This window comes from Hemitrygon akajei, chromosome 8, assembly GCF_048418815.1.
Source record: "Hemitrygon akajei chromosome 8, sHemAka1.3, whole genome shotgun sequence".
Lineage (NCBI taxonomy): Eukaryota > Metazoa > Chordata > Chondrichthyes > Myliobatiformes > Dasyatidae > Hemitrygon > Hemitrygon akajei.
Window position 1 is genome coordinate 1564938 of NC_133131.1, and position 26133 is coordinate 1591070.

General features: G+C 45.0%; 1 protein-coding gene across 3 annotated transcripts in view; it reads left to right on the plus strand.

Annotated features, from left to right (window-relative positions):
* Positions 1-26133, plus strand: part of smg6 (SMG6 nonsense mediated mRNA decay factor) — a 520319-nt gene that overhangs the window by 171455 nt on the left and 322731 nt on the right. For all 3 annotated transcript variants that reach the window (XM_073053020.1, XM_073053021.1, XM_073053022.1), the window contains one exon: positions 23950-24095. In XM_073053020.1, the coding sequence (XP_072909121.1) occupies positions 23950-24095 (146 nt within the window). The remainder of the gene's footprint in view (positions 1-23949; positions 24096-26133) is intronic.

Below are 26133 nucleotides of genomic sequence, written 5' to 3' on the forward strand. Positions count from 1 at the left end.
TGGCAATGTTCTGGCATGTTGGTGAACCCAGAGATCGCATATAAGCCCCAATGAGAGACAATGGCAGATTCCATCCATTGAGAGACATCAGTGAACCCTGAGATCTCGAACAACAATTCAGTGGGTTCATGGTCATCACTGGACTTTGTTTTGTCAAATTGCAGACTGAATTCCCCAGCTGCTATAGCAGCATTCAAACTTCTGATGAGTGACTTAGCTGCCACTTTGATGCTGTGTCCCAATTGCCAAGTTCTTTGACTGCTTCTGGACCCACACTCATCTTGACCAGGGCAAAGGATTCCATTACACCACTGACTTTTGCCTTATAAATAGGTCTTTGGCTTTTAAGTCTCAGGAGATACGTAATCGTGTATGCACTCCCCTGCCTTCTGCTTGTACTCCTTTCCCTCCCCCTCCCAACCTTCTGGCTTCTTCCCCATCCTTTCCAATCCTGTTGAAGGCTGTTAGCCATCAGAAAAAGAGCACAGCACAGCACAAGACCCCAAGGAATTCCATGCCACATGCTAATAAAATACAGTAAAGGGTTCGGATGGCTGTTTATTCCTCTCCATAGATGCTGCCTGACCTGCTGAGTTTTTCCAGCATTTTGTGTATGTTGCTCTGGATTTCCATCATCTACAGAATCTCTTGTGTCTATGCACTTCAAATGTTTTGTTTTTAAGGAGTAAGAGATTGAGATTATCTTCCAGAGTGTGAGCTGGCCATCTGAACCCTTTACTGTGTTTTATTATAAGCACGTGGCATGGAATTCCGTGGGGTTTTGTGCTGTGCTCTTTTCCTGAAGGCAAGTGTTGCTGGGTAGTGAGTGCTGCTCCCTGCACAGTTAATTTCATGTTTGCACACACAAGTTAATAACTGCATGCCTCACTGATCATCCAGCTGATTAGCTGGATCTTGCGTTCCCTTCTAGAGTCCTTTGGGTCTTGGGCAATCAGTTATGAATAGGTGGCAGCAGAGGTGATATCGCTGTTGAGTTGAGTATTTTTGTGAGCAATGATTTGATGAATTCCTCAGAACTTCAATGTACAGGACATTAATGGGAAGTAAATCAATGTTATTATTACTCAGTTCACCAGGCCAGGAACCACGTTGCTACGTGAGCCACTGACTGAATACTACCCCACTCCTGCTTTGATGTTTGATATTTTATATGTTATCCACTTGCATTTTTCGGTTTGTGCAATCTGTTCTTTTGCATATTGGGTGTTTGATGTTTTCTTGAACTGGTTCCATGGTGTTTCATAGCTACATGCAGGAGGGTAAATCTCAGAGTTGTATTTTGTATACATGCTTCGATAACAGATGTACTTTGAATCTTTGATATTTCTCATATAGTAAAATGAGTTAGAGGCAACTCTGTTTTCTCCTGAAGGTAATGATCCTGTCTGGTGGTTGATTTTACACCTAAGTAGTGTAAGTGTATTGGATTGGAGCAGGGGACAGGGATTCAGATTTCTGGATCATTGTGACCTCTTTTGGGGCAGGTGTGACCTGTACAAAAAGGACAGGTTGCACTTGAATCCCAGGGGGACCAATATCCTGGCAGGGAGGTTTGCTAAGGCTACTGGGGACAGTTTAGACTAGAATTGTTGGGGGGTGGGAACAGAACTGAAGAGACTGGGGAAGAGGCAGGTTGGCTTACAAATAGAGAAAGCTTGTAGAGGGAGGATAGGCAGGTGACAGAGAAGGGACGTGCTCAGACGGACAGTTTGAGATGTGTCTATTTTAACGCAAGGAGTATTATAAACAAAGCGGATGAGCTTAGAGCCTGGATCAGTACTTGGATCTGTGATGTGGCAGTTACAGAGACGTGGATTGCTCAGGGACAGGAATGGTTACTTCAAGTGCTGGGTTTTAGATGTTTCAGAAAGGACAGAGAGGGAGGGCAAAAGAGGTGGGGGTGTGGCACTGTTGATCAGAGATAGTGTCACAGCTGCAGAAAAGGTGGACATCATGGAGGGATTGTCTATGGAGTCTCTGTGGGTGGAGGTTAGGAACAGGAAGGGGTCAATAACTTTACTAGGTGTTTTTTATAGGCCACCCAATAGTAACAGGGTTATCGAGGAGCAGATAGGGAAACAGATCCTGGGGAGGTGTAATAATAAGAGTTGTCGTGATGGGAGATTTTAATTTCCCAAGTATCGATTGGCATCTCCCTAGAGCAAGGGGTTTAGATGGGGTGGAGTTTGTTAGGTGTGTTCAGGAAGGTTTCTTGACACAATATGTAGATAAGCCTACAAGAGGAGAGACTGTACTTGATTTGGTATTGGGAAATGAACCTGATCAGGTGTTAGAACTCTCAGTGGGAGAGCATTTTGGAGATAGTGCTTCTTTACAGTAGCATTGGAGAGATAAGAACAGACAAGTTAGAAAAGCATTTAGTTGGAGTAAGGGGAAATATGAGGTTATCAGGCAGGAACTTGGAAGCTTAAGGGAAAGGTATGGAAGAAATGTGGGGATGTTTTTGTCGAGTTCTGCATAGGTATGTTCCATTGAGACAGGGAAGTTATGGTAGGGTGCAGGAACCGTGGTGTATAAAGGCTGTAGTAAATCTAGTCAAGGAGAAAAGAAAAGCTTACAAAAGGTTCAGAGAGCTAGGTAATGTTAGAAATCTAGAAGATTATAAAGATAACAGGAAGGAGTTTGAGAAGGAAATTAGGACAGCCTGAAGGGACAATGAGAAGGCCTTGGCGGGCAGAATTAAGGAAAACCCCAAGCATTCTTCAAGTATGTAAAGAGCAAGAGGGTAAGACGTGAAAGAATAGGACCTATCAAGTGTGACAGTGGGAAAGTGTGTATGGAACAGGAGGAAATAGTGGAGATACTTAATGAGTACTTTGCTTCAGTATTCACTATGGAAAAGGATCTTGGTGATTGTAGTAATGACTTGCAGCAGACTGAAAAGCTTGAACATGTAGATATTAAGAAAGAGGATGCGCTGGAGCTTTTGGAAAGCATCAAGTTGGATAAGTCACCAGGACCAGATGAGATGTACCCCAGGCTACTGTGGGAGGCGAGAGAGGAGATTGCTGAGCCTATGGCGATGATTTTTGCATCATCAATGGGGACGGGAGAGGTTCCGGAGGATTGGAAGGTTGCAGATGGTTTCCCTTATTCAAAAAAGGGAATAGAAATAGCCCAGGAAATTATAGACCAGTGAGTCTTACTTCAGTGGTTGGTAAGTTGATGGAGAAGATCCTGAGAAGCAGGATTTATGAATATTTGGAGAGGTATAATATGATTAGGAACAGTCAGTCTGGCTTTGTCAAGGGCAGGTCGTGCATTATGAGCCTGATTGAATTTCTTGAGGATGTGACAAAACACATTGATGAAGGTAGAGCAGTAGATGTAGTGTATCTGGATTTCAGCAAGGCATTTGATAAGACACCTCATGCAAGGCTTTTTGAGAAAGTAAGGAGGCATGGGATCCAAGGGACATTACTTTGTGGATTCAGAATTGGCTTGCCCACAGAAGGCAAAGAGTGGTTGTAGGTGGGTCATATTCTGCATGGAGGTTGGTGACCAGTGGTATGCCTCAGGGATCTGTTCTGGGACCCCTGCTCTTCATGATTTTTATAAATGACCTGGATGAGGAAGTGGAAGGTTGGGTTAGCAAATTTGCTGATGACACAGAGTTTGGGTGTGTTGTAAATAGTGTGGAGGGCTGTCAGAGATTACAGTGGGACATTGATAGGATGAAAAACTGGGCTGAGAAGTGGCAGATGGAGTTCAACCCAGATAAGTGTGAGGTGGTTAACTTTTGTAGGTCAAATACGATGGCAGAATGTAGTATTAATGGAAGGACTCTTGGCAGCGTGGAGAATCAGAGGGATCTTGGGGTCCAAGTCTATAGGACGCTCAAAGCAGCTGCGCAGGTTGACTCTGTGGTTAAGAAGGCATACGGTGTATTGGCCTTCATCGATCGTGGATTTGAATTTAGGAGCTGAGAGGTAATGTTGCAGCTATATAGGACCCTGGTCAGACCCCACTTGGAGTACTGTGCTCAGTTCTGGTTGCCTCACTACAGGAAGGATGTGGAAACTATAGAAAGAGTACAGAGGAGATTTACCAGGATATTGCCTGGATTGGGGAACATGCCTTATGAAAACAGGTTGGTTGAATTTGGCCTTTTCTCTTTGGAGCGACAGAGGATGAGAGGTGACCTGATCGAGGTGTATAAGATGATGAGAGGCATTGACCGTGCGGATAGTCAGGCTTTTTCCCAGGGCTGAAATGGCTGTCACAAGAGGACACAGGTTTAAGGTGCTGGGGAGTAGGTACAGAGGAGATGTCAGGGGTAAGTTTTTTACTCAGAGTGGTGAGTGCGTGGAATGGGCTACCGGCAACGGTCGTGGAGGTGGATACGATAAGGTCTTTTAAGAGACTCCTGGACAGGTGCATGGAGCTTAGAAAAATAGAGGGTTGTGTGTAACCCTAGTAATTTCTAATGTAGGGACATGTTCGGCACAACTTTGTGGGCTGAAGGGCCTGTATTGTGCTGTAGGTTTTCTATGTATCATTGACAGGTAGTTCTGCCAGAACAGGCATTCAAGTTCAATTTATTGTCACCCGACAGTCTGTCTGTCTGTGTGTGTGTGTGTGTGTGTGTGTGTGTGTGTATATATAATTACAAAATATTACAACAAATAAGTTAATAAAATCTAATTCAAAGTGCATGAAGTAAACACCAAACTGTTCACTGTTTTAGTGATAAGAGTGATAGTGTACTTCCTAAGAAGGTTGGCGTCATTCAATGTCTGTAGTGAGATGCTGAAGATGTTCTATAGGTCAGTTGTGGAGAGCGCCCTCTTCTTTGTGGTGGCGTGTTGGGGAGGAAGCATTAAGAAGAGGGACGCCTCACGTCTTAATAAGCTGGTAAGGAAGGCGGGCTCTATCGTGGGCAAAGTACTGGAGAGTTTAACATCGGTAGCTGAGCGAAGGGCGCTGAGTAGGCTACGGTCAATTATGGATAACTCTGAACATCCTCTACATAGCACCATCCAGAGACAGAGAAGCAGTTTCAGCGACAGGTTACTATTAATGCAATGCTCCTCAGACAGGATGAAGAGGTCAATACTCCCCAATGCCATTAGGCTTTACAATTCTACCGCCAGGACTTAAGAACTTTTTAAAAGCTATTATTAATGCTTTTTGAGATAGTGATTTAGATGTATATCATATTTTTTACTGAGTTAAGTATTGTATGTAATTAGTTTTGCTACAACAAGTGTATGGGACATTGGAAAAAAGTTGAATTTCCCCATGGGGATGAATAAAGTATCTATCTATCTATCTATCTATCTAAGATCTTGGTAGTGTCAGGGTATTCATTAGTCTCCCAGCCCGAGGGAAGAAGCTGTTACACAGTCTGGCAGTCCCAGTCCTGATGCTCCTGTATCTCTTTCCTGCAGTTATTTGGTCAAAGTGATTATGACATGGGTGATAGGAATCCTAAACAATGCTTCGGGTCCTTTGCCTATAATGCTGCTGTTAAATGTCATAAACAGGAGGGAGGGAGACCCTGGCGATCCTCTCGGCACTTCTTACTGTTCTCTGTAGAGCTTGCAGTCTGATTCCTTGCAGTTTCCATACCACACAGTGATGCAGCCAGACCGGACATTCTCAATGACGCTCCTGTAGAAAGTTTTTAGAATTGGGGGCAGGGAGCCTGGCACACCTCAATCTCCCCAGTAAGGGTAGATACCTTCTTGACTAGTGAGGAGGTGTTGTGGGTTCAGGTTAGATCGTCGTTACATGCACACCAAGGAACTTTGTGTTCGTCACTCTCTCCACGACAGAGCCATTATTGTGTGATAGAGAATAAGTAGTTGACTGTGCCTTCCTGAAGTCCATAATCATCTCTTTTGTCTTGTCCAGTTTGTTGTTCTCACATTATTTAACAAGCTTCTTTACCTTCTCTCTGTATGCTGACTCATCTTTGTGGCTGATGTTGTATCATCGGTGAACGGTGCAGTTTGGGCAGCATCTAACCATGTAGTCATGAGTCAGCATTGTAAACAGCAGCAAGCTGAGTATATAGTCATGGAGCTTGAGTCGTTGCTGCCCACTCGGACAGACTGGGGTACACCTGTCAAGAAGTTCAGGATCTGGTTACAGAGTGGGGTGTTGAGTCGCAGTGGAGGTAGTTTACCCACCAGTCTCTGAAGGTTGATGGTGTTAAACCACGCTGAGGTCAATGAACAACAACCTGGCGTATGAAACATTCTTTTCTTGGTGGGACAGAGCGGAGAGGAGGATCGAGGCTAAGGCAACATCAGTGGGCAGGTTTGAGCATTAGGCGAACTGGGAAGGGTCCAATGTAGCTGGAAGGTGGGATTTTATAGGGTATATTACCAGCTGCTTAAAGTGCTTCACCATTGTTGAAGTTAGTGCCATTGGGCAGTAAACATTCAGGCCAATTACCATTGTTTTCTTGCACCAGAGTGATGGTGGCTGCCTTGAAGCCCGTAGGGACAGTGGACTGATAGATATTTTATTTTACTTTAGCGATCCAGTATGTGGTCGGCCCATCTGGCCCTTTGAGCCGTGCTGTCCCGGCAACCCCACAACCTCACTTTTATCCTGACCTAATCACGGGACAATTTACAACAAGGAATGAATCTGCCTGCTGCATCTTTGGACTGATGGAGGGAACTAGAGCGCCTGGGGAAAACCCATGCGTTCCACAGGGAGGACGTACAGAGACCCAGAGTCGTAGAGAAGTGCAACTCAAAAACAGGCCCCTTGTCCCACCTACACCATATTGAAACCATTCATACTGCTTACTCCCATTGACCTGCACCAGGATCATAGGCTTCTACACCACACCATCCATGTACCTATCCAAACTTCACTTTAACATTGAAATCAAGCTCGCATGCACCATTTGTGCTGGCAGCTCATTCCACACTCTCACAACCCTCTGAGTGAGGAAGTTTCCCTCATGATCCCCCTAAACTTTTCACCTTTCATCCTTAACCTGTGACTTCTAGCTGTAGTTCCACCCACCCTCAGTGGAAAAGCCTGCTTGCATTAATCCTATCTATACCCCTCATAATTTTGTATACCTCTATCAAATCTCCTCTCAATCTACTATGTTGCAAAGAATAAAGTCCTAATCTACTCAGGTCCTCCAGACCCAGCAACATCCTTGTAAATGTTGTCTGCACTCCTTCAACCTTGTTTATATCTTTCCTGTAGGTAGGTGACCACAACTGCATCCAATAATTCAAATTAGGCCTCACCAACGTCTTATACAACTTAAACATAACATCCCATCTCCTGTACTCAGTACATTGACTTATGAAGGCCAAAGTGCCAAAGGCCTTCTTTACAACCCTGTCTACTTGTGATGCCACTTTCAATGAATTATGGATCTGTATGCTCAGATCCCTTTGTTCTACCGCCCTCCTCAGTGCTTTACCGTTCACTGAGTAAGATTTGCCCTGGTTGGTCCTACTGAAGTGCAAAACCCTGTACTTGACTGCATAAAATTCCATCTGTCACTTTTCAGCCCAGTTTTCAATCCATTGCAGATCCCCCTGGAAACCATGAGAGCCTTTCTCGCTGTTCTTGCTTCTTACAGAATGGCACCCGACTTGGCCGCGGGGACTCCCTGATCTGTAATAGCATCTACGCTACCGTGGCACCCAAATTAAAGATGTCTGTTAAGATCTCTGTTAGCTGGGTCGTAGAATCCCTTAATACCTGATCAGATTTGTTGTCTGGCCCCTCAACTTTGTATGAGTTTACGCTGGCTAGGATCCTCCTCGTTTCAGCTATGGTTAGACGGGTTGCTGTTCCTCAGGAGGTGAGGGGGCTTTTCTCAATGTCACATCATTCATTGTCGCAAGTCATTCAGAGAATGTGTTCAGCTTATCAGGAAGAATTATCACTGAGCCCTTTACTATACTTACTCTAAGTCATTGGAGCATACCTGGCCCGGTCCTTGACAGTAAAGCAGGTTTTATCTCATCATACACCTTTCCAGAAGATCATAAATATAAGAGATTCTGCAGGTGCAACACACTGGGTACAACTCTTAGATAGGCACATGGATGATAGAAATATGGAGGACTGTGTGCGAGGGAAAGGTTGATCTTAGAGCAGGTTATATGGTTGGACAGCTTTGTGGGCTGACCATATTATATATTCTAATATACACAAAGTGTATCTTGATGAAGGGTCCCGGCCCAACACATTAACTCTTTATTCCTCTCCAGATATGCTACCTGACCTGCCAAATTCCTCCAGCATTTTGTTGGTGTTGCTTACCTTTTTGGAAGGTTGCTGTCCTGCCATGGTGAGGAGGCTGAAAAAAAACACAATCCATTTACAATCTGCAATAAAAGAATGGGGTTGGTTAAGTGAAAGCAAAGAGTATCAGAGTGGGGAGAAAGAGGCATAGCTTATTTCATCCACTCACACTACCTGTTCCTAAATGCGCCTGAAGGGCCACGAGGCGCCACTACCTTGACTCGCTGCAGTTGACCCAGTGAGGCTGAGGAAATAGAGATACCTCCATATCTGGTTGTTTAACTTGGAGTTGAGTCTGGATGTTGTGTTCCCACATGCCTATTGCCCATGTCCTCTTGTTGATGGGCATTGTTACCGCAGTTTTGGGGCATTCTGTAGCTTGTGCTGAGCTGGATCTTTATGCTGATGGGGTGACAGCACAGTGGTGTAACAAATAGCAAAGCGCTATTTAAGCACCAGTCACCCGGGTTCAATTCCTGCCTTTGTCGGTAAGGAGTTTGTATGTTCTCTCCATGACTAGGTTTCTAAAGATGTACAGGTTTGGGTCAGTAAGTTGTGGAGATACTGCGTTGGCACCAGAAGCGTGGTGACATGTGGGCTGCCCCCAGTACATCCTCAGACCATGTTGGCCTTCGACATTTCATTGTATAATTTGATGTACTGTACATGTGACAAATAAAACTTTCCTCTTTAATTAGACATATGGTTTGCTCTGCTTTGGATGGTGTTGAACTTTCTAGGTATTTATTCAGGCAGTGTGGATTCCTTCACACTTGGAGTTTAAAAAAAAACTTGAATGAATCACTGCAGAGTACCCAGCCCTTGCCCTTTTCCTGTACTGACAGTTATTTTGTGACTTTCTGGTTGATGGGGGTCTTGTGATTTCCCTCAGCTCCTTCCTTCTCTGCCCCCCCAACCTTCTGCAGGCTACTGAAGATAGGGAATTTAATGATTATCATTCAAATATCCTGTAGAAATATTGACCTCTCTCTTATTGAAATTGGTCTGTCCAAATGACACAAGTATACTCAGTGAACTCAGTCTAACTGTGTGGATCTTCTTGTACATGGGTACGAGCAGCATTTGTGAATGGAATTCAGCATCATGCAAACTTCAACCGTGCTGAATGGAAGGACACTGATGAAACAGCAGAAGCTGGTGAGGTTAATGGCTAAGAGCTGAAATTTTCCTGCTGTGACATCTTGGGATGGAGCTCTTTTGAGCTTGGTACAATTCTGGATTCATCTGTATTCCTGTTAGCTTGAATTTGACCAGGACTCCTTGATGCTTCACTTGGTTAAGTGCTGAGTTAATGTCACAGCCACTTCACTGCTGTTTAGCTTGGTCCATGTTTCAACCAAAGTGTCAGTGATGCCTGAACTGGTAGAATCTGTGTAGGTCAAAATTGAAACAGCAGGTATGCTAGTGTCTGTGAAAGGAGATAAAGCAAAAATCTCAATTCAAGATAAAGATTAGCTTTATGTGTTACATGTACATTGAAACATACAATGAAATTGTTGTTTGCATTAATGACTAATAGTCCGAGCATACGCTGGAGGGTGGGGGTGTCCGCAAGTGTCGTAATGCTTCTGGTACCAACATAGCATGCCACAACTCACTACTCATATCCTATACGTGGGGTAAACCCACAAGGTCACAGGGAAAATGTACGCACTCCAAACTCCATATAGACAGCAGTGAGAATTGAACCCCAATCGATGGTGCTGTAAAGTGTTGCATTAACTATTGTGCTGGCCCAACCAGTGGAGTGTTGTGATGGTCCTTAACTTCTGGCTTAAGTGCATCACCATGATTGTTGTTGCCAAGCCGCTGTGAATTTAACATTTGGGATTGTGTGGTTACAGCTGGGTATTTGGGTGTGGGAGAGGCACTGTTGTGGTACAGCTGGTAATTGAGTGTGGGACAGGCACTGTTGTACAACTAGGATTTGGGTGTGGGTCAGGCACTATTGGTGTCTGGTAGGGGGTGGGGACATTGACTTTCTCTTAGGTAGATGCTGCCTGACCTGCTGATTATTTAGCTTTCCAACATCTCCAGTGATTTGTAGAGATTGTTCTGTCTTGGGTATTTGGCAAAGAAGTGATGATTGTACATACAGATATTTGTATGCAGATGGGTGGGATCTGTATGGAGACTAACCTTGTCATGGGATCTATGTGAGAGAATGGCATTGTTGGAAGCTCTCCTAAATCAGTATTTTCATTGTGGTCCTGTCCTGGGGAGAAAGACAACAAAATCAGAATCAGATTTATTGTCACTGACGGATGTAATGAAAATTCTTGTTTTGTGTCAGCAATACAGTGCAACACATAAAATATGCTATAACACCCCAGTAAAGATTTTACTGCTAATGTTGTTGGGTATTTCTGTGCGTTCTGCTGGTAGTGTTTGATTTACCATTAAAGATAAGGGATGCTTAGGAATGTTGTGTCATCCAATCAGGAGGGCGGAATTGGGAGACGGTTCCAGAGAATGCAGGGGAGAGGTTTTTGTGACAGACACTGAGGTGGGTCGAGGTCTTTTTTTGGTGGGAGATGGTGATAGAAACTCGAGAGAACTGGCCATAGGATTTGGTCCAGCGGAAATGAGCGATTTGATGGAACCCAAGAGGGGAAGTTGTACCAATATCGGTGAGTATGAATTGGTGCAGTGAGTACATTGGATCCGATGGCTTTTGAAAGACTTGAGCTCCACCTGTGTACATTTGACTGTATAATTATAATGGGCCCTTTTTGCCTTTCTTTCTTTAAGTTAACATTCATAAATATACTTTCTTTATAATTGTATGCAGTGTACGATGTGTTATTTCTTGCCGACGGGTGATAAATCACAGAGTGTTCACACAAACTGGGGTTTGGGTGGATGAGATATCCCAGCCTCACGGGTTTGGCAGGACCAAAGTCTGAAATACCCTGGATGTCTGGAGTCTGAGAACAGTGGCTGTTAGTGAGGGGCTAATGAGCTGCATTTCTAGATATGCCCAATAAAAAGGGGTTTCAATACTATCAGTTACAATAAGAAATACACACACACACACACAGAGACACACACACACACACACACACACACACACACACACACACACACACACACACACACACACACACACACAAACACACACACACACACACACACACACACACACACACACACACACACACACACACACACACACACACACACACACACACACAAACTCTTGGTTCGGCTTAATCTAGGGGATGACAGCCCTCGCCTTGGCCAAAATTAAGAGATTTTGTTTGGGAGGATGCTGTGTGATGTGTTCCGCTGTTACAAATCAATACCATGAAATAACAAACAGTACACAATATTCGATTAAACGATTGAGCTTTATAATTATTAATTTGACTTTATGGTTAGTAAAGAAACATAAAAAAAGAAAATGGCCCATTCTCAGTAAACAGTCTAATGCGCAACGTTGAAGCTCACAGTTCAGTCCATTTGTTCCCCTCCTCCGAGTGTAGCTGACCTTCAGTCCCTTGCTCCAAGTCCACTCCGTCTGGCTGTCTACCAATTCCCTCCATTCACGTCTTCTCTCCTCATCTCTCCTTTGCAAAAGACTGTAAAATCCCTGCTCCCAGACTCCACAAGAAAGAACAAGATCCTGCTCATTGGCTAGGACACATTCCAAAGCCCCCGTTATCTCTAGTCATAACCCAAACATTGCTGCTAGGACATTACAGAGAGGCCATTACATTAGCAGTGAAACCTTACAGCGCATTACACTCTCCCTCCACCAAATTTAGTCATGTCCTCGTAGAAGCATAGAACATAGAAAACCTACAGCATAATACAGGCCCTTTGGCCCACAAAGCTGTGTTGAACATGTCCTTACCTTAGAACTACCGAGCCTTACCCACAGCCCTCTATTTTTCTAAGCTCCATGTATCCATCCAGGAGTCTCTTAAAACACCCTATTGTTTCCACTTCCACCTCCACCACCACCGCCGGCAGCCCATTCCACACACTCACCACTCTCTGTGTAAAAAAACTTACCCCTGACATCTCCTCTACTTCCAGGCTCCCCAGTCCAGGCAACATCCTTGTAGATCTCCTCTGCATGCTTTCTATGGTTTCCACGTCCTTCCTGTAGTGAGGTGACCAGAACTGAGCACAGTACTCTAAGTGAGGTCTGACCAGGGTCCTATATAGCTGCAACATTACCTCTTGGCTCTTAAACTCAGTCCCACGATGGATGAAAGCCAATGCACCGTATGCCTTCTTAACCACAGAGTCAACCTGCATAGAAGCTTTGAGTGTCCTATGGACTCGGACCCCAAGATCCTTCTGATCCTCCACACTGTCAAGTGTCTTGCCGTTAATGCTATATTCTGCCATCAAATTTGATCTACCAAATTGAACTACCTCACACTTATCTGAGTTGAACTCCATCTGCCACTTTTTAGCCCAGTTTTGCATCCATTTGAACTGGAAAAACCCCAGGCGACGTATAAATGCTGTCTTCTCTTAGTCCGCCTCTCTCATGGGGATCTGGTAATATCCACTCCTCAAGTCCAGCACACTGAACCACTTCACACCACTCAGGCAGACCAGCGTGTCTTCAATCCTCAGGACCGTATGCTGGTCAGGGATAGTACGCTTGTTCAGAGTCCTATAGTCCACATACATCCGTACCTTCCCATTCTTCTTTAAGGCTACTACTATTGGGGACGCATAGGGGCTTTGAGACTTTGATCCCAGCTTCCTTCAGCTTACACAAATGCTGCTGAACATCCTCCACATCTGCAGGGGCCAGTCTCCGCAACTGCTCTCTAAACAGGCTTTCCTCAGTCGCCTGGATAGTGTGATGAGTGCTCTTGAAACAACCCACATCAAATTCATCAGTGGAAAAGACACCTTCCAGCTTCAACATATTCTCTACCAGCCTCCTCTTCCAACCCGCAGGAACTGGGGAGTCCCTGAAGTTGAATGACTCAGTGGTCAACTTTCCCCCTTTCTCCAATAGTTTCTCCCTGGCTTGTCTCACAGGGACACTAGACATTGCCGTCACCGGGAACAGATGCACCAGGGGCATACCCCGCTTGAAGGTGACCTCCCTCTTTGTAGTGCTTCTGACAATCACTGCCATCCTGCTTGCCTGTACAACCAAGGGCTTCTGCTTCACCAGTACCCCAGCAGGAAATCACAACTCCCCCTCCTGGTCTTCCGGAATGTCCACTAAGTGGGCCTCGCCCTCAGGCACTCCGGGAAATTTGGGGGTCCCCATCACTCTCGCTACTTCCCTGGGCTGTACCACCATTGGCTTTGACTGTGTGAACCACACAGCCCCTCGTCTAAATTCGGTATCCAGTCCAGTGCAGCCACGCACTTCCTCAAAGCAACTCGAAACCCCGGGTGCACGGACAGTGTTCCCAGAAAGCTCTCACCAGCCTTCTCCTTGCAGGCCCCCATGAGCCTCCTCACAAGAGGGGTGTTGGTTTCCACCAGAATTGAATCTCTGCCCAGCACTAATGTATCAAGGACCTCAGACACTCCCACATCGGCCTCCGAGAACTCCAACTTCACTGACAAATAACTGTCATATGGATAACCAGTGGTACTGAGCCCCCAGATCTCCAGTGCCCTGAATGGGATCAGTGGTAAATGCTTCAGATACTGGTTGTAAAACAAACGGTAGAACAATGTGACCCGGTGTCGAGTATGACTTTAGCATAAATACCCTCTATTCATAGTGACACACTGGAGCATGGTCCCACTAAACCTTCAGGAATTGGGCCTTTCGATTTCGGGGGTTCCTTTGTACATTGCTGGGAATGTGTTTCCCTAGAGACACCAGGCCATTCCTTCACTGAGTCTCCTCTAAGTTTTCCCAATGTCTCTCTCTGCTTAGGTACCCGGTGGCTCACTCTCCTTCTTGACTGGCACCAGCTGCCAGCTGCCCTCCACACTGTTTGTCCCCTTAGGGTATCCTCCCCTCCCCATCAGCTCCATCATATGTGGGGGGGCTCACACTCCCTGATAACAGCCGACATATCTCCGTTCTCAACTCTGCCACAATCTCCTCTACCGCTCCCCGGGGTAGGCTATCTGTGGTCACTTCGCCGCGGGGACCACTACCGAGGACTGCTGACGGAGTCCTCCCACGCCTCCAACGTGTTCTCCTCTTCCTGTACCTCTCTGATCAGCTCAACAAAAGATGGAGGGGGCTGTGTCTTACGAGACTGTCAGGAGACCCCAAGCGATCAGGTCCTGGGACTGGACGCCCCTGGCTATCTGATCCATTCTTAACTGATCCACCTCAACTGCCTGAATGACTGCTCTGCACTGTAAGCAATTTAGCTGCCTCTCTAGCCGAAAAATAAAAGCAGAAAGCTTCTCTCCCTTCTCCTGACGCATGTTCTGAAACCCCACCATGAGTTCCATTGGGCTTCCTGTCGGGCCAAAAGCATTGTCCAATGCTTGCATGTAGTTGACAGCTGGCGCTACGGGATACTGCAACCTGATGGCTCTCACAATATCGGAGGCCCACCCACTCAAACTCTCAACCAATCTCTGCCACTTTACATCATCCGAACACTGCCACTCATCTAACAAATGAGAGGTCTGCTCCACCCAAGTCTCATACTCCTCTTCCCCTTTCGGGGTGGGCATTATTCCAGAGAATAGGCGGAGCGTACCATAGCAGGGACTTTGAACCTGGGCATTTTTCCATTTATTCGCCAGAGGGGTAAGGGCGCATACTGACTCAGAATTTTCACTCTTCACTGGGGAACGTGAACAAGTTAGACATTCCAAATCCGACCACTCCTTCCCCTCCCTCCTCAGAAACGATAGAAACCTGCATTTGAAATCTCCGCCCCCAGCTACCGCTCTGTCAGCACTGGTCTGCATTGAAACGAGAACTGCGCCCGCCATTTCATCAAAGCTGCACCTGGCAATCACAATTTTAACAGTTCTTAACAGGCAAATTAACAAATATCTACCCCACTGGTTCAATGCTCAGGGTAATCACACAGCATCCAATAAAATCAACCCCGGATGACTCTCAGTTCGGCTAGTGGCTTAATCCAGGGGAAGACAGCCCTCAGCCTGGCCAAACTTAAGAAATCTTGTTTGGGTGGATGCTGTGTGATGTGTCCCCTGTTACAAATCAGTACCCCAGAATAACAAACAATACACAATATGCAATTAAACAATTGAGCTTTATAATTCTTAATTAGACTATATGGTTATTAAGAAACAAAAAAAAAGAAAAGGGCCCATTCTCATGAAACAGTGTAATGCTCAATGTTGGAGCTCACGGTTCCATTCATTGGCTAGCACACATTCCTCTGTTCCTCCGAGTGTAGCTGATCCTCGGACCCTCGCTCCAAGTCAACTCTGTCCAGGGAACTTTCTCCAATCCCGTCTTCTCTCATCATCTTTCCCCGGCAAAAGACTGCGAAATCCCTGTTCCCAAACTCCACAAGAAAGAACAAGATCCCACTCATTGGCTAGCACACATTCCAAAGCCCCCGTTATCTCTAGTCATAACCCAAACATTGCTGCTACAGAGAAACCATTACATTAGCAGTGAAATATTACAGAAAGGCCATTATATTAACAGTGAAACCTTACAGTGCGTTGCATATAGATTATGAAACCCTTTTGGTGTCCTTTGCTGTGTAAGTCTAGGGAGGACGCACTCTGGTCCCGCCAAACCTGTGTGATTGATTTGGCTCTCCCACCCCAAACCCCGTTTTGTGTGGATACTGTGTAATTTCAATTTAGAGCCAAGAAACAACAGACAGCACATTTGAGTATCTCATGGATTTTGGGGTCCAAGTCCATGAGATACTCAAAGCTGCTACGCAGTTTAACTTTGTGGTTAAAAAGGCATTTGGTGCATTGGCCTTCATCAATCATTGGATTGAGTTTAAGAGCCGAGAGGTAATGTTGCAGCTGTATAGGACCCTGGTCAGACCCCACTTGGAGTACTGTGCTGAATTCTGGTTGCCTCTCTACAGGAAGGACGTGGAAACCATAGGAAGGGTGCAGAGGAGATTTACAAAGATGTTGCCTGGATTGGGGAGCATGCCTTATGAGAATAGGTTGAGTGAACTCGGCCTTTTCTCCATGGAGCGATGGAGGATGAGAAGTGACCTGATAGAGGTGTATAAGATGATGAGAGGCATTGATTGTGTGGATAGTCAGAGGCTTTTTCCCAGGGCTGAAATGGCTAGCATGAGAGGACATAGTTTTAAGGTGTTTGAAAGTAGGTACAGAGGAGATGTCAGGGGTAAGTTGTTTATGCAGAGAGTGGTGAGTGTCTGGATTGGGCTGCTGGCGGTGATGGTGGAGGCGGATACGATCAGGTCTTTTAAGAGACTCCTGGATGGATACTTAGAGCTTAAAAAAATAGAGGGCTATGGGTAAGCCTAGGTAGTTCTAAGGTAGGGACATGTTAGGTACAACTTTGTGGGCTGAAGAGCCTGTGTTGTGCTGTAGGTTTTCTGTGTTTCTATGAATTATATTTATGAATCTTAACTAAAGAGTTAGTAAAGAAAAAAAAACAAAAAGGGCTCATTATAATTTAACAGTTAAATGTTGGAGTTCAATTCACTGATCCTCAGTTGATGTCGCCGTCTGGCTCCATCGAATCACGATCTCCCCACCGAGCCGAATCCTTTCCTGTGTCTTCTCTCTTCATTTCCCCTGAACAACACACCCAACTCACATTGCAAAGCATCTACTATCTCTCACATAACCCAAATATTGCTTCTACAGAAAGACCACTATATTGGCAGTGAAACCTTTTCCAAGGTGTTACAATTATATTAATTAAGTCATTTATTTTAAGGTGCCAGTAACCTGCCTTTATCCCTTCTCCTGTCAAGAAGCAGTTCCACCGGGCTTAGTAGCTAAGTCACATGTGAAGGCCAGGAACTGGACTTAGTTGTCAGAAGCTATTTGAGGGGCACACCTTTGTGATCATTTAGTGGGTAGTGGGAGCTTATCCCCATTACCACTCCTGGCTCTAACAACCTTAATGAACTTTCACAAACAACAGAAAATCTGCAGATACTGGAAAATCAAACAATGCACACAAATGCTGGAGGAACTCAGCAGGCCAGGCAGCATCTATGGAAAAGACTACAGTTGACATTTAAGGATTGTAAAGGAACCTTCGCTTTGGGCAAATGGGGCTTGTCGGCCATGATTGGCAGCTCATCTAGGAGAAGTTAAACTCTGATCTCAAACCTCAGCTGCCTTGCGGCTATACCCACGCATAGGGAAGGCGTCGGGAGTAAACCCTGAGGGAAAAGTCTGGAGCTGGAGTCCTGAAGACAGTCCTACATTGAGTTCAGTGTTGACTGACAACTCCTGTGACCATGCTGGTGCCAAAATGTGTTAGTCTCTGTCATTCCTTTGGTTTCATTAGATATGAGGAGAGGAGGAGATTGCTACATGGGCAACAGCTTGCTTTCCATATTGTACTGCCCTGGCTTGTGTATCTAGACAGCTGGGACATGGTCGACCCTGACCAAAGGAGGCCTCAAATAAGTTGTGCAAAAAGAGAGCAAAAATAGTGAGGTAGTGTACATGGGGAAGAAACTGAGGGGAAGCAGAGGGGAAGACACTGTTCCTAAAATGTTGAGTGTGAGTTTTCAGGCTTCTTGTTCCTCATCTCTGATGGTAGTAATGGGAAGAGGGCATGTCCTGGGTGGTGGAGGTTCTTAACATGGTAATGTCCTGGATGTGTCACAGCACAAGTGGTTGTCTCCCATCCTACAATGATGAAAAGGAAAGACGGATTAGAAGATGGGATTATTGGCGGCAGCCAGCTGAATTTCCTTACACTTGATGATTTGTCTGAAGCAGGTAGAGCGGTGGATTCTGGGTCAGTCCTTTATGGGTTCAGTTGTGTGGAAATGTCATGGGGGAAATCAGGAAATGGCAGCACATCAGTCTTCTCAAGTGAAGACTTTGGCCCGATTCCAGATGCAATCTCGCTGGTTCAGAAATGTGTAACACATGTAGAGGTCACTTATGCCTGTGTTATGAAGAATCTTGGTGCATTAAATACATACAGGGCACCTGGACCAGATGGGATATGCTCCAGAATCCTAAAGGAAATTAGCTTGTGGCTAATGATTTCTAGATTGTGCCCAAGGGTTGAGAATTGCTCAATTCACAGTGCAAGATATAAGGAATAGGCTCCCATAAAGACAAGTTATTTTTCCAATTAGCTAGGGTGTCTAATGGAATTGGAAGGGAAAACTGGACAAGGGATTCCTGTTCCTGATTATAATCTCGTGATTGGAAAGGTGCAGAGAATGGGAAAACCATTTGGGACACAATCCATGGCCAGTGAAATAGGACTAGAGTCCCTGAAGTCACGGTCAAATCGCAACAAGGTGAATTGTAACTTGAGCATTAATAAAGTCAATGATTTCCGGATTCTTTCAAAAAAACATTGAGACCGAAAAATGTATAAAACAAACTCACCAAAGCTCCTCTCTGTTCTCCTTACTCAGTATGACATGCATGCAGTTCTGGTCCTGTAAGTTACCTTACTCTTAATAACCGGCAAATACCTTAGAATCAGAATCAAGTTTATTATATGTTGTGAAATTTGTTTTGTGGCGACATTACAGTACAATACATAAAAAGGTCAAAAAGGAATACAAAAAATAAGTAATATAAGTTTTTGAAAAAAAGAACACAATAGTTCTGTAATGTTCATGGGTTCATGAATCATTCAGAGATCTGAGGGGAAGAAGCTGTTCCTAAACATGGACTGTGAGTCTTCAGTTTCCTGTACCTCCTCCCTGATGCTAGTAATGAGAAGAGGGCGTGCCGTGGGTGGTGACACATGCCGCCTTCTATAAGCCACTGCCTTTTGAAGATGTACTCGATGGTGGGGAGGTTAGTGCCCACAATGGAGCTGGCTGGGTTTTCAACCCTCTGCATTTTTTTTTCGATCCTGTGCATTGGCCCCTCCATACCAGATGGTAAAACAGCCAGTCAGAATTCACTCAACGGTACATCTGTGGAAATTTGTTAGAATCTTTGATCACATCCCAAATCTTCTCAAACTCCCAATGAAATAGAGCTGCTGGTGTGCCCTCTTTGTAATTGCATCAATATGTTGGGTCCAGGACAGATCCTCTTCTGAGAGGTTAACACCAGATGCTTAACGAGATGTAGCAAGATTAACCTGCCTTTCAGATGTGTATCCGGGTGGTGTGTGCATGGAATGACTGACAGAATGCATTGTTGCACTGAGGGAGATGATGGTTTTTAGGGCTGCCATGGCAGGTCAGTAAGTGTGGTCCTGCTAGTATTCATTGCCAAGGGAAAAATTAGGAAGGCAGGATGATGAGGAGTTTGGAGGGATGCATTCACGTAACTTTGCTGGGGGGGTGGGGTAGTGGGGATAAGTTCCCACTGCCTATTAAATGCTCCTCCACTCCGTCCGCCACAACAGACAGGATCTCCCGGTTGCCACCCACTTCAACTCTGCTTCACATTCCCATTCGGATATGTCCATACATGGCCTCCTCTACTGCCATGATGAGGCCAAACTCAGGTTGGAGGAGCAACACCTCATATACTGTCTGGGTAGTCTCCAGCCCCTTGGTATGAACATCAAATTCTCCAACTTACAGTAATTCCCTCCCTCTCCCTTCCACCATCCCACTTTCACTCTGTCTCCTCTTCTAGCTGCCTATCACCTCTCTCATGATTCTGTCTTCTTCTACTACCCATAGTGCTTTCCCCTTACATTCTTTCTTCACCTCTCCTGCCTATCCCCTCCCTGCTTCCCCTCCCCCACCCCTTGATCTTTCCTCTGATTGGTTTTTCACCTGGCACCTTCCACCCTCCCCCCACCTTCTTTATAGGGCCCCTGCCCCCTCCTCCTTCAGTCCTGACAAAGGGTCTCGGCCCGAAACGTTGACTGCTCATTTCAACGGATGCTGCCTGACCTGCTGAGTTCATCCAGCTTGTTTGTATGTGTTGATTTGACCATAGCATCTGCAGTCTACTTTGTATTAAATGCTCCTATTGGTGTGCATCTCAAATAACTTATGACAACCATGTCCAGCTCCTGGCCTTCGTGTGTGATTTAGCTACTAAGCCAGGTGGAACCATTTCTACAGACAGGAGAAGGGACAAAGATGGGGTTACTGTCACCTTAAAACCAGTCACTTCAGGCAGATGGAGCTCATCAGCCATGGTTGGCAACTTCTCTAGGAGAAGGAAAACTCTGATCTCAAACCTCCGCTGCCTTGCGGCTATGCCCACTCATGGGAAGACTTTGGGAGTAAACAAAATGGAAAATTCCAGAGCAGGAGTCCCTAATGCAGTTATATGTTGAGCTTAAGACTGACTGACAACTCCTGCAATGCCTCTGGTGCCAGACTGTATCGGTCTCTGTCGTTCCTTTGGATTCATCAGCTGTGTGCAGAGGGCGATCCTGCTTCATGGGCAACAGCTTGTGCTGCATATTGTACTAGCTTGTGTACAGCTATGGCACAACATCTATGCTTAACTCAGACCAGTGGAGAGCCTTTGAATGTGCAAGTCTGCAGTCAGCGCTTGAGAGAGATGAGAAGTAAAACTCCTCAGCTTGCTATTAAAGTGAGTAATGTTTATATGTTTTGATGGGTTGCCCAGGCCTGCTTGTGAACCTAGTGAGCCCGTGCTCCTCTGCAATGGAAGGCAGCACTGGAATTTTTATGTTTGGATCGGTGTTGAGATTGGATCCGGCATGTGTTTATCTGTACTCAACAGCACTTGACAACTTGGCAATAACTATGCAGCAAGAGTTTATGTTGGGATAGAGCACCAAGGCACTTGTTAGTTTGAGGTCTAAGTTCATATGCTGACACAGGTGAGGTCCTCATATCTGTGATGGTTATTACCGTTTGGTAGTGGGTTATGTTACAGTTTGAAGTTAGTCAAAGATTAGTCATAGGTAGAGCACGGTTCTCAGCCAGTTTTTCCATTACAAGTACGATGAACGCTGTGCCCTGTGGTGTGCTGTTAACTAGACCTCCTCATTTTCAGGAAAAGCCTCAGCAATGAATTCCTATCATTCCTATAGTCGGGTGTTTATAATTACCCAGTGTTACAGCTGCAGCTTCAAGCAGTATGCATATGATGCAGCTGGTTAAGTATGCCAACTGTTGTTTGAAGATGTAAAGCTTTCTCATGGATGCCTTCTTTTCATGGCAATGTCTTTATTCATGCTGTAAACGTTCATATCCCTCAACCATCAGGCTCCTGAACCAGAGTGGATAGCTTCACTCACTCCAACACTGAGATCCCAACTGATTCCACAAGCTATGGACTCACTTACAATAACTCAACAACTCCTGTTCTTAATTTTATTTATTACTTATGAAGCACTCTGGTTCCGCCGGCTGTGTTAAGTCTAGGGAAGACAATCTCTGGCCCCGCCAGATGGGTGAGATGGAGATGCGAGTCTACCCCAAAACCCCCTGTTTGTGGGGATGCTGCGTGATTTGTTACCCCATTACAAATCAGTACCACAAAATAACAGACAGTACGCTGCATTCAATTAAACGATTTAGCTTTATAATTCTTAATTTGACTAAAGGGTTAGTGAAGAAAAAGCAAAGAAAGAAAAGGGCCCATTTTAATGAAACAGTCTAACGTGAACAAGTTGGAGCTCACGGTTTCCCCTTTGCCGATCCTCCTTCAATCTCCCCGGCCTTCGTCAGATCATGGCTCTGCTCTGGGTCGGGTCAGACGTCTTTTCTTTTCATCTCCCCCTGAACAAAAGACCCAAATCACCCTGGTGTCAGGCACATGGCACGAACATACCCTCCCATCATTGCATGGCTCACATTCCAAAGCACCATAACCCAAACACTGCTTCTACAGAAAGACCATTACATTAACAGTGAAGCCTTTCTCAGGGTGTTACACTTATTTATATAATATTATTATTTTGTTCTTTTTGTATTTGCGCAATTTGTTGGCTATTGCAGATTGACTATGTGTTTCATTGATTCCTTTGTGTTTTTTTGTATTTATTGTGAATGCCTGCAAGAAAATGAATCTACGGTGATATATATGTACTTTGGTGTTGGCGCATGGCCTAGTGGATAATGCATCGGTCTAGTGATCTGAAGGTCACTGATTCGAGCCTCAGCTGAGACAGCGTGTTGTGTCCTTGAGCAAGACACTTAACAACACATTGCTCTGCGACGACACCGTGCCAAGCTGCTTGGGTCCTAGTACCCTTCCCTTGGAGAGGGGAAGGCTTACAGCTTGGGCAACTGCCGGTCTCCCATACAATCCTGCCCAGGCCTGGGCCCTGGAAACCTTCCAAGGAGCAAATCCATGGTCTCACGAGATGCCTATATATATGTACTTTGATAATAAATTTGAATTTTGAACTTAGTTCTGTAATCTTACAGGTTGCTTTTTGTAAATGAGTTTTTCTTGGTTCTTTCTGTTTTAAGATTAGCCTATTGAAAGGAACAAAGACTATCTGCAAAATGTTCTTTTTGGCCATTCTTACAGTATCTGTTAAACCCCATGGACTCTGCCAGCACGAAGAAGGGCAGAATTGCAGTTGAACACCACTACCTGAAGTGGTGTTCCTCCAAGTTATCCATCCTGATTTGGAAATGTTTCACAAGTCTCCTATAATCAGTCTTCATGTGTCCAGTTACTAATGGGGGTTATGTCCTGGGAAGAGTGAACTGATTTATTTGCATGTGGCAAAGAATGGTAACTGGAGTGATGTTGAAAAGTATGGGGAAGCAGAGAACTTGGAGTGCGTGTCCACAGTTGGCAGGGCAGGCAGCCAACTGATTGAGAAGTGTCAGAACGGTTGCCTTTATTTATCACAGAACAGAGTGCGACACTGAGAGGTTACTGGGACAGGAGCTTGATCAGAACTACAGCCATGTGTACAGTTCTCATTACCACTCTCCAGGAAGGCTGTGATAGTAGCAATAATAATAATAATAATGGTTGTCTCGGGGTCCAATGGCACGAAGAATCGTTGCGTCTGGCAACTTCTTTGGCTGCATTGGATGGCCGCGTCTTCTTAAGTGCTCTGCCGCGCCCTACGCACTCCACAAGAGCTGCTGCAACGCCTTCTCAGCCATTGAACCCCCGGGTTTCCTCCACCTGATCCACTGAAGCAGTCTTCGCATGCTGGGATGAGCAAATTCCTATCTCACCGAGGGTTTCAGACCCCTTGGCTACTATCACCTGGTTTAGCCGGCCTGTCAAAGTTGTTGCCCAGGGTGTGGCCACTGTCACATGCAAACAGCTACGAGGAGTCACAGGTGAGAGCTGGGTGTTGGTGGGGACCAATAGATGACGAGCCACTCCAAGGAGTGCGACAAGCCCCCCCCCACCCCCCATCTAGAAGTGCTACCCCTCCCATGCACCCAGTAGTGTGACAGTAGTAGTGAGAATACAGGGGAGTTCTGCTGGGATGCTGCTAAAGCAGGGAATTGTAGATCTGAGCAGAAAACATAGGCTGGCTGGCATTCCACTCTACCATCTTTAGATGATTATATATTTCTCATTGGTGCATTGCTCGGTATTAATGAATAGCTTCAGTTTCTTGAAGAGAAAGATTTAACTGCCTTTGGAATCTCTTGAAAGCTACATAATGTGTGTTGTTTTTTATTGCAGAATGGAGACCTTTCCATCAGTGGCTGCAAATGTTCTGAAGGAGTTCCGAGTGCTGCTTCAGCACAGTCCGTCCCCTCTTGGTAACATGCGGATGCTGCAGCTGATGGCTATAAACATGTTCGCGGTGCACCGCACTCAACTCAAAGGTGAGCCATACCTCTACTTACTAAGCTTCTGAAAAATACCAGAGCCGCCAAGTATGAGTTTGGTTAACAGTGGGATTTAGATTGAGTATTGTTAAGATCAGACTTTCTGCAGACCATCAGACATAGGAGCAGAATGAGGCCATTCAGACCTTTGAGTCTGCTCCACCATTTCGTCATGACTGATTTACTATCCCTCTCAACTATTCTTCTACCTCCATCCCCTAACATCTGACACCCTGACTAATCAAAAACCTATCAGTCTCTGCTTTAAATATACCCAATGACTTGGCCTCCACAGCCACCTGCGGCAATGTATTCCAGAGATTCATCACCCTGTAGCTAAAGAAATTCCTCCTCATCTCTATTCTAAATGGATGCCCCTCTATTCTGAGGCTGTGCCATCTGGTCCTAGACTCCCCCACAGTAGTAAACATCCTCTCCACATCCACTCTATCTAGGGCATTCAAAATTTGATAGATTTCAGTGAGATCCCCCCATTCTTCTAAACTCCAGCAAGTACAGGCCCAGAGCCATCAAACGCGCCCGTATGTTAACCCGTTCATTCCCATGATCATTCTCCTAAACCTCCTCTGGACTCTCTCCTTTTCTAGTCTGTCTTGTCATATCCTTCAACAGGTGACAAATGTACTCAGAACTACAGACTCTGAGCTAGTATTGAATTCCTGCTACCATTGACCCTTTAACCATATTTTCTATTTTCCTGACATTTTGGCATTGTTTTATCAAATGCCTTGTTATATTCCATTAGAGAGCATTAGCTGTATTGTCTTCATTGATCTAGGACACAACATTGTAATTGGTTTATTATTGTCAAAATGAAACATTTTGGTTTGCTTGCTATCCAAACAAATTATGCTGTACATAAATACATAGAGGTGGTAATATTAATACAGGATATAATATTAGATTGACAGCAAAGTGCAGTGCAGATAGACCAGTAAAGTGACAGGGTAGATAAAGAGATCATCTTTATCATTTATAATGTATGTTCACCTTCCAATTTATTGTTATTTAACTGTGTGCACATATATTGCCAAACAAAACAGCAATCCTTCGGGTGAAATAAAACACAAGTGAGCACTATCCCATTTAGGACAACCCCCATCTTTTAAATCTTTTTTTTCTAGTCCTGTCAAAGGCTCTCAGCCGGAAATGTCGATTATACTTCTTTCCATGGATGCTGCTTGGCCTGCTAAGTTCCTCCAGCATTTTGTGTGTTTTAGTGGGATAGAATATTGTGTTTAATTCTGGTGTGGAGGAGATTTTGCTGCCTGCATTAAAGAGCATGTCTTATGAGGATGGGTGGAGTGAGCCAGGGCTTTTCTCTTTGGAGTGAAGGAGGATTAGAGGTGACTTGATAGAGGTATGTAAGATGATAAAAGGCATAAATTGAGTGAACAACCAGACACTTTTTCCAGGACAAAAATGGCTCATACGAGGGGCATAATTTTAAGGTGATTAGAGAAAAGTATAGAGAGGATATGAGAGGGAAGTTTTTTCACACAGAGAGTGGTGAGTGCATGGAATGCACTACCAGGGGTGGTGGTAGAGGCATATATATTAAGGACTTTTAAGAGATTCTTGGATAGGCACATGGATGATCGTAAAATGGAGGGGTTATGTGGGAGGGCAGGGATAGATTGATCTTGGAGTAGGTTAAAGAGTTTCCACAGGGTAAAAGGTTCTATGTTCTCAGATATCCTCTAAGTTGGTATGGGTAATCAAGCTTTTGTTTAGACAGATGTCACTTGTTCATTCTTTCAGGGTTACCTCAGTGTCCAGGCCAGTTCTTAGGGTTGTTTGTGGGTGCAGAGTACTAAATTCCCAAGTAGCTTTATGGGCTCCAAGCAAAGGAGTGTGAGGCCTGCCCTGTGTGAGTGGGAAAGGGGCTTGTTTTGTTGTTGTTTGTGTTGTCCTGCTGTACATTGTGAGTATGTTGTTGGCACCAGAATGTGTGGCAACACTTGCGGGCTGCCCCAGCATATCCTTAAAGCGTGTTGGTTGTCAATGCAAACGA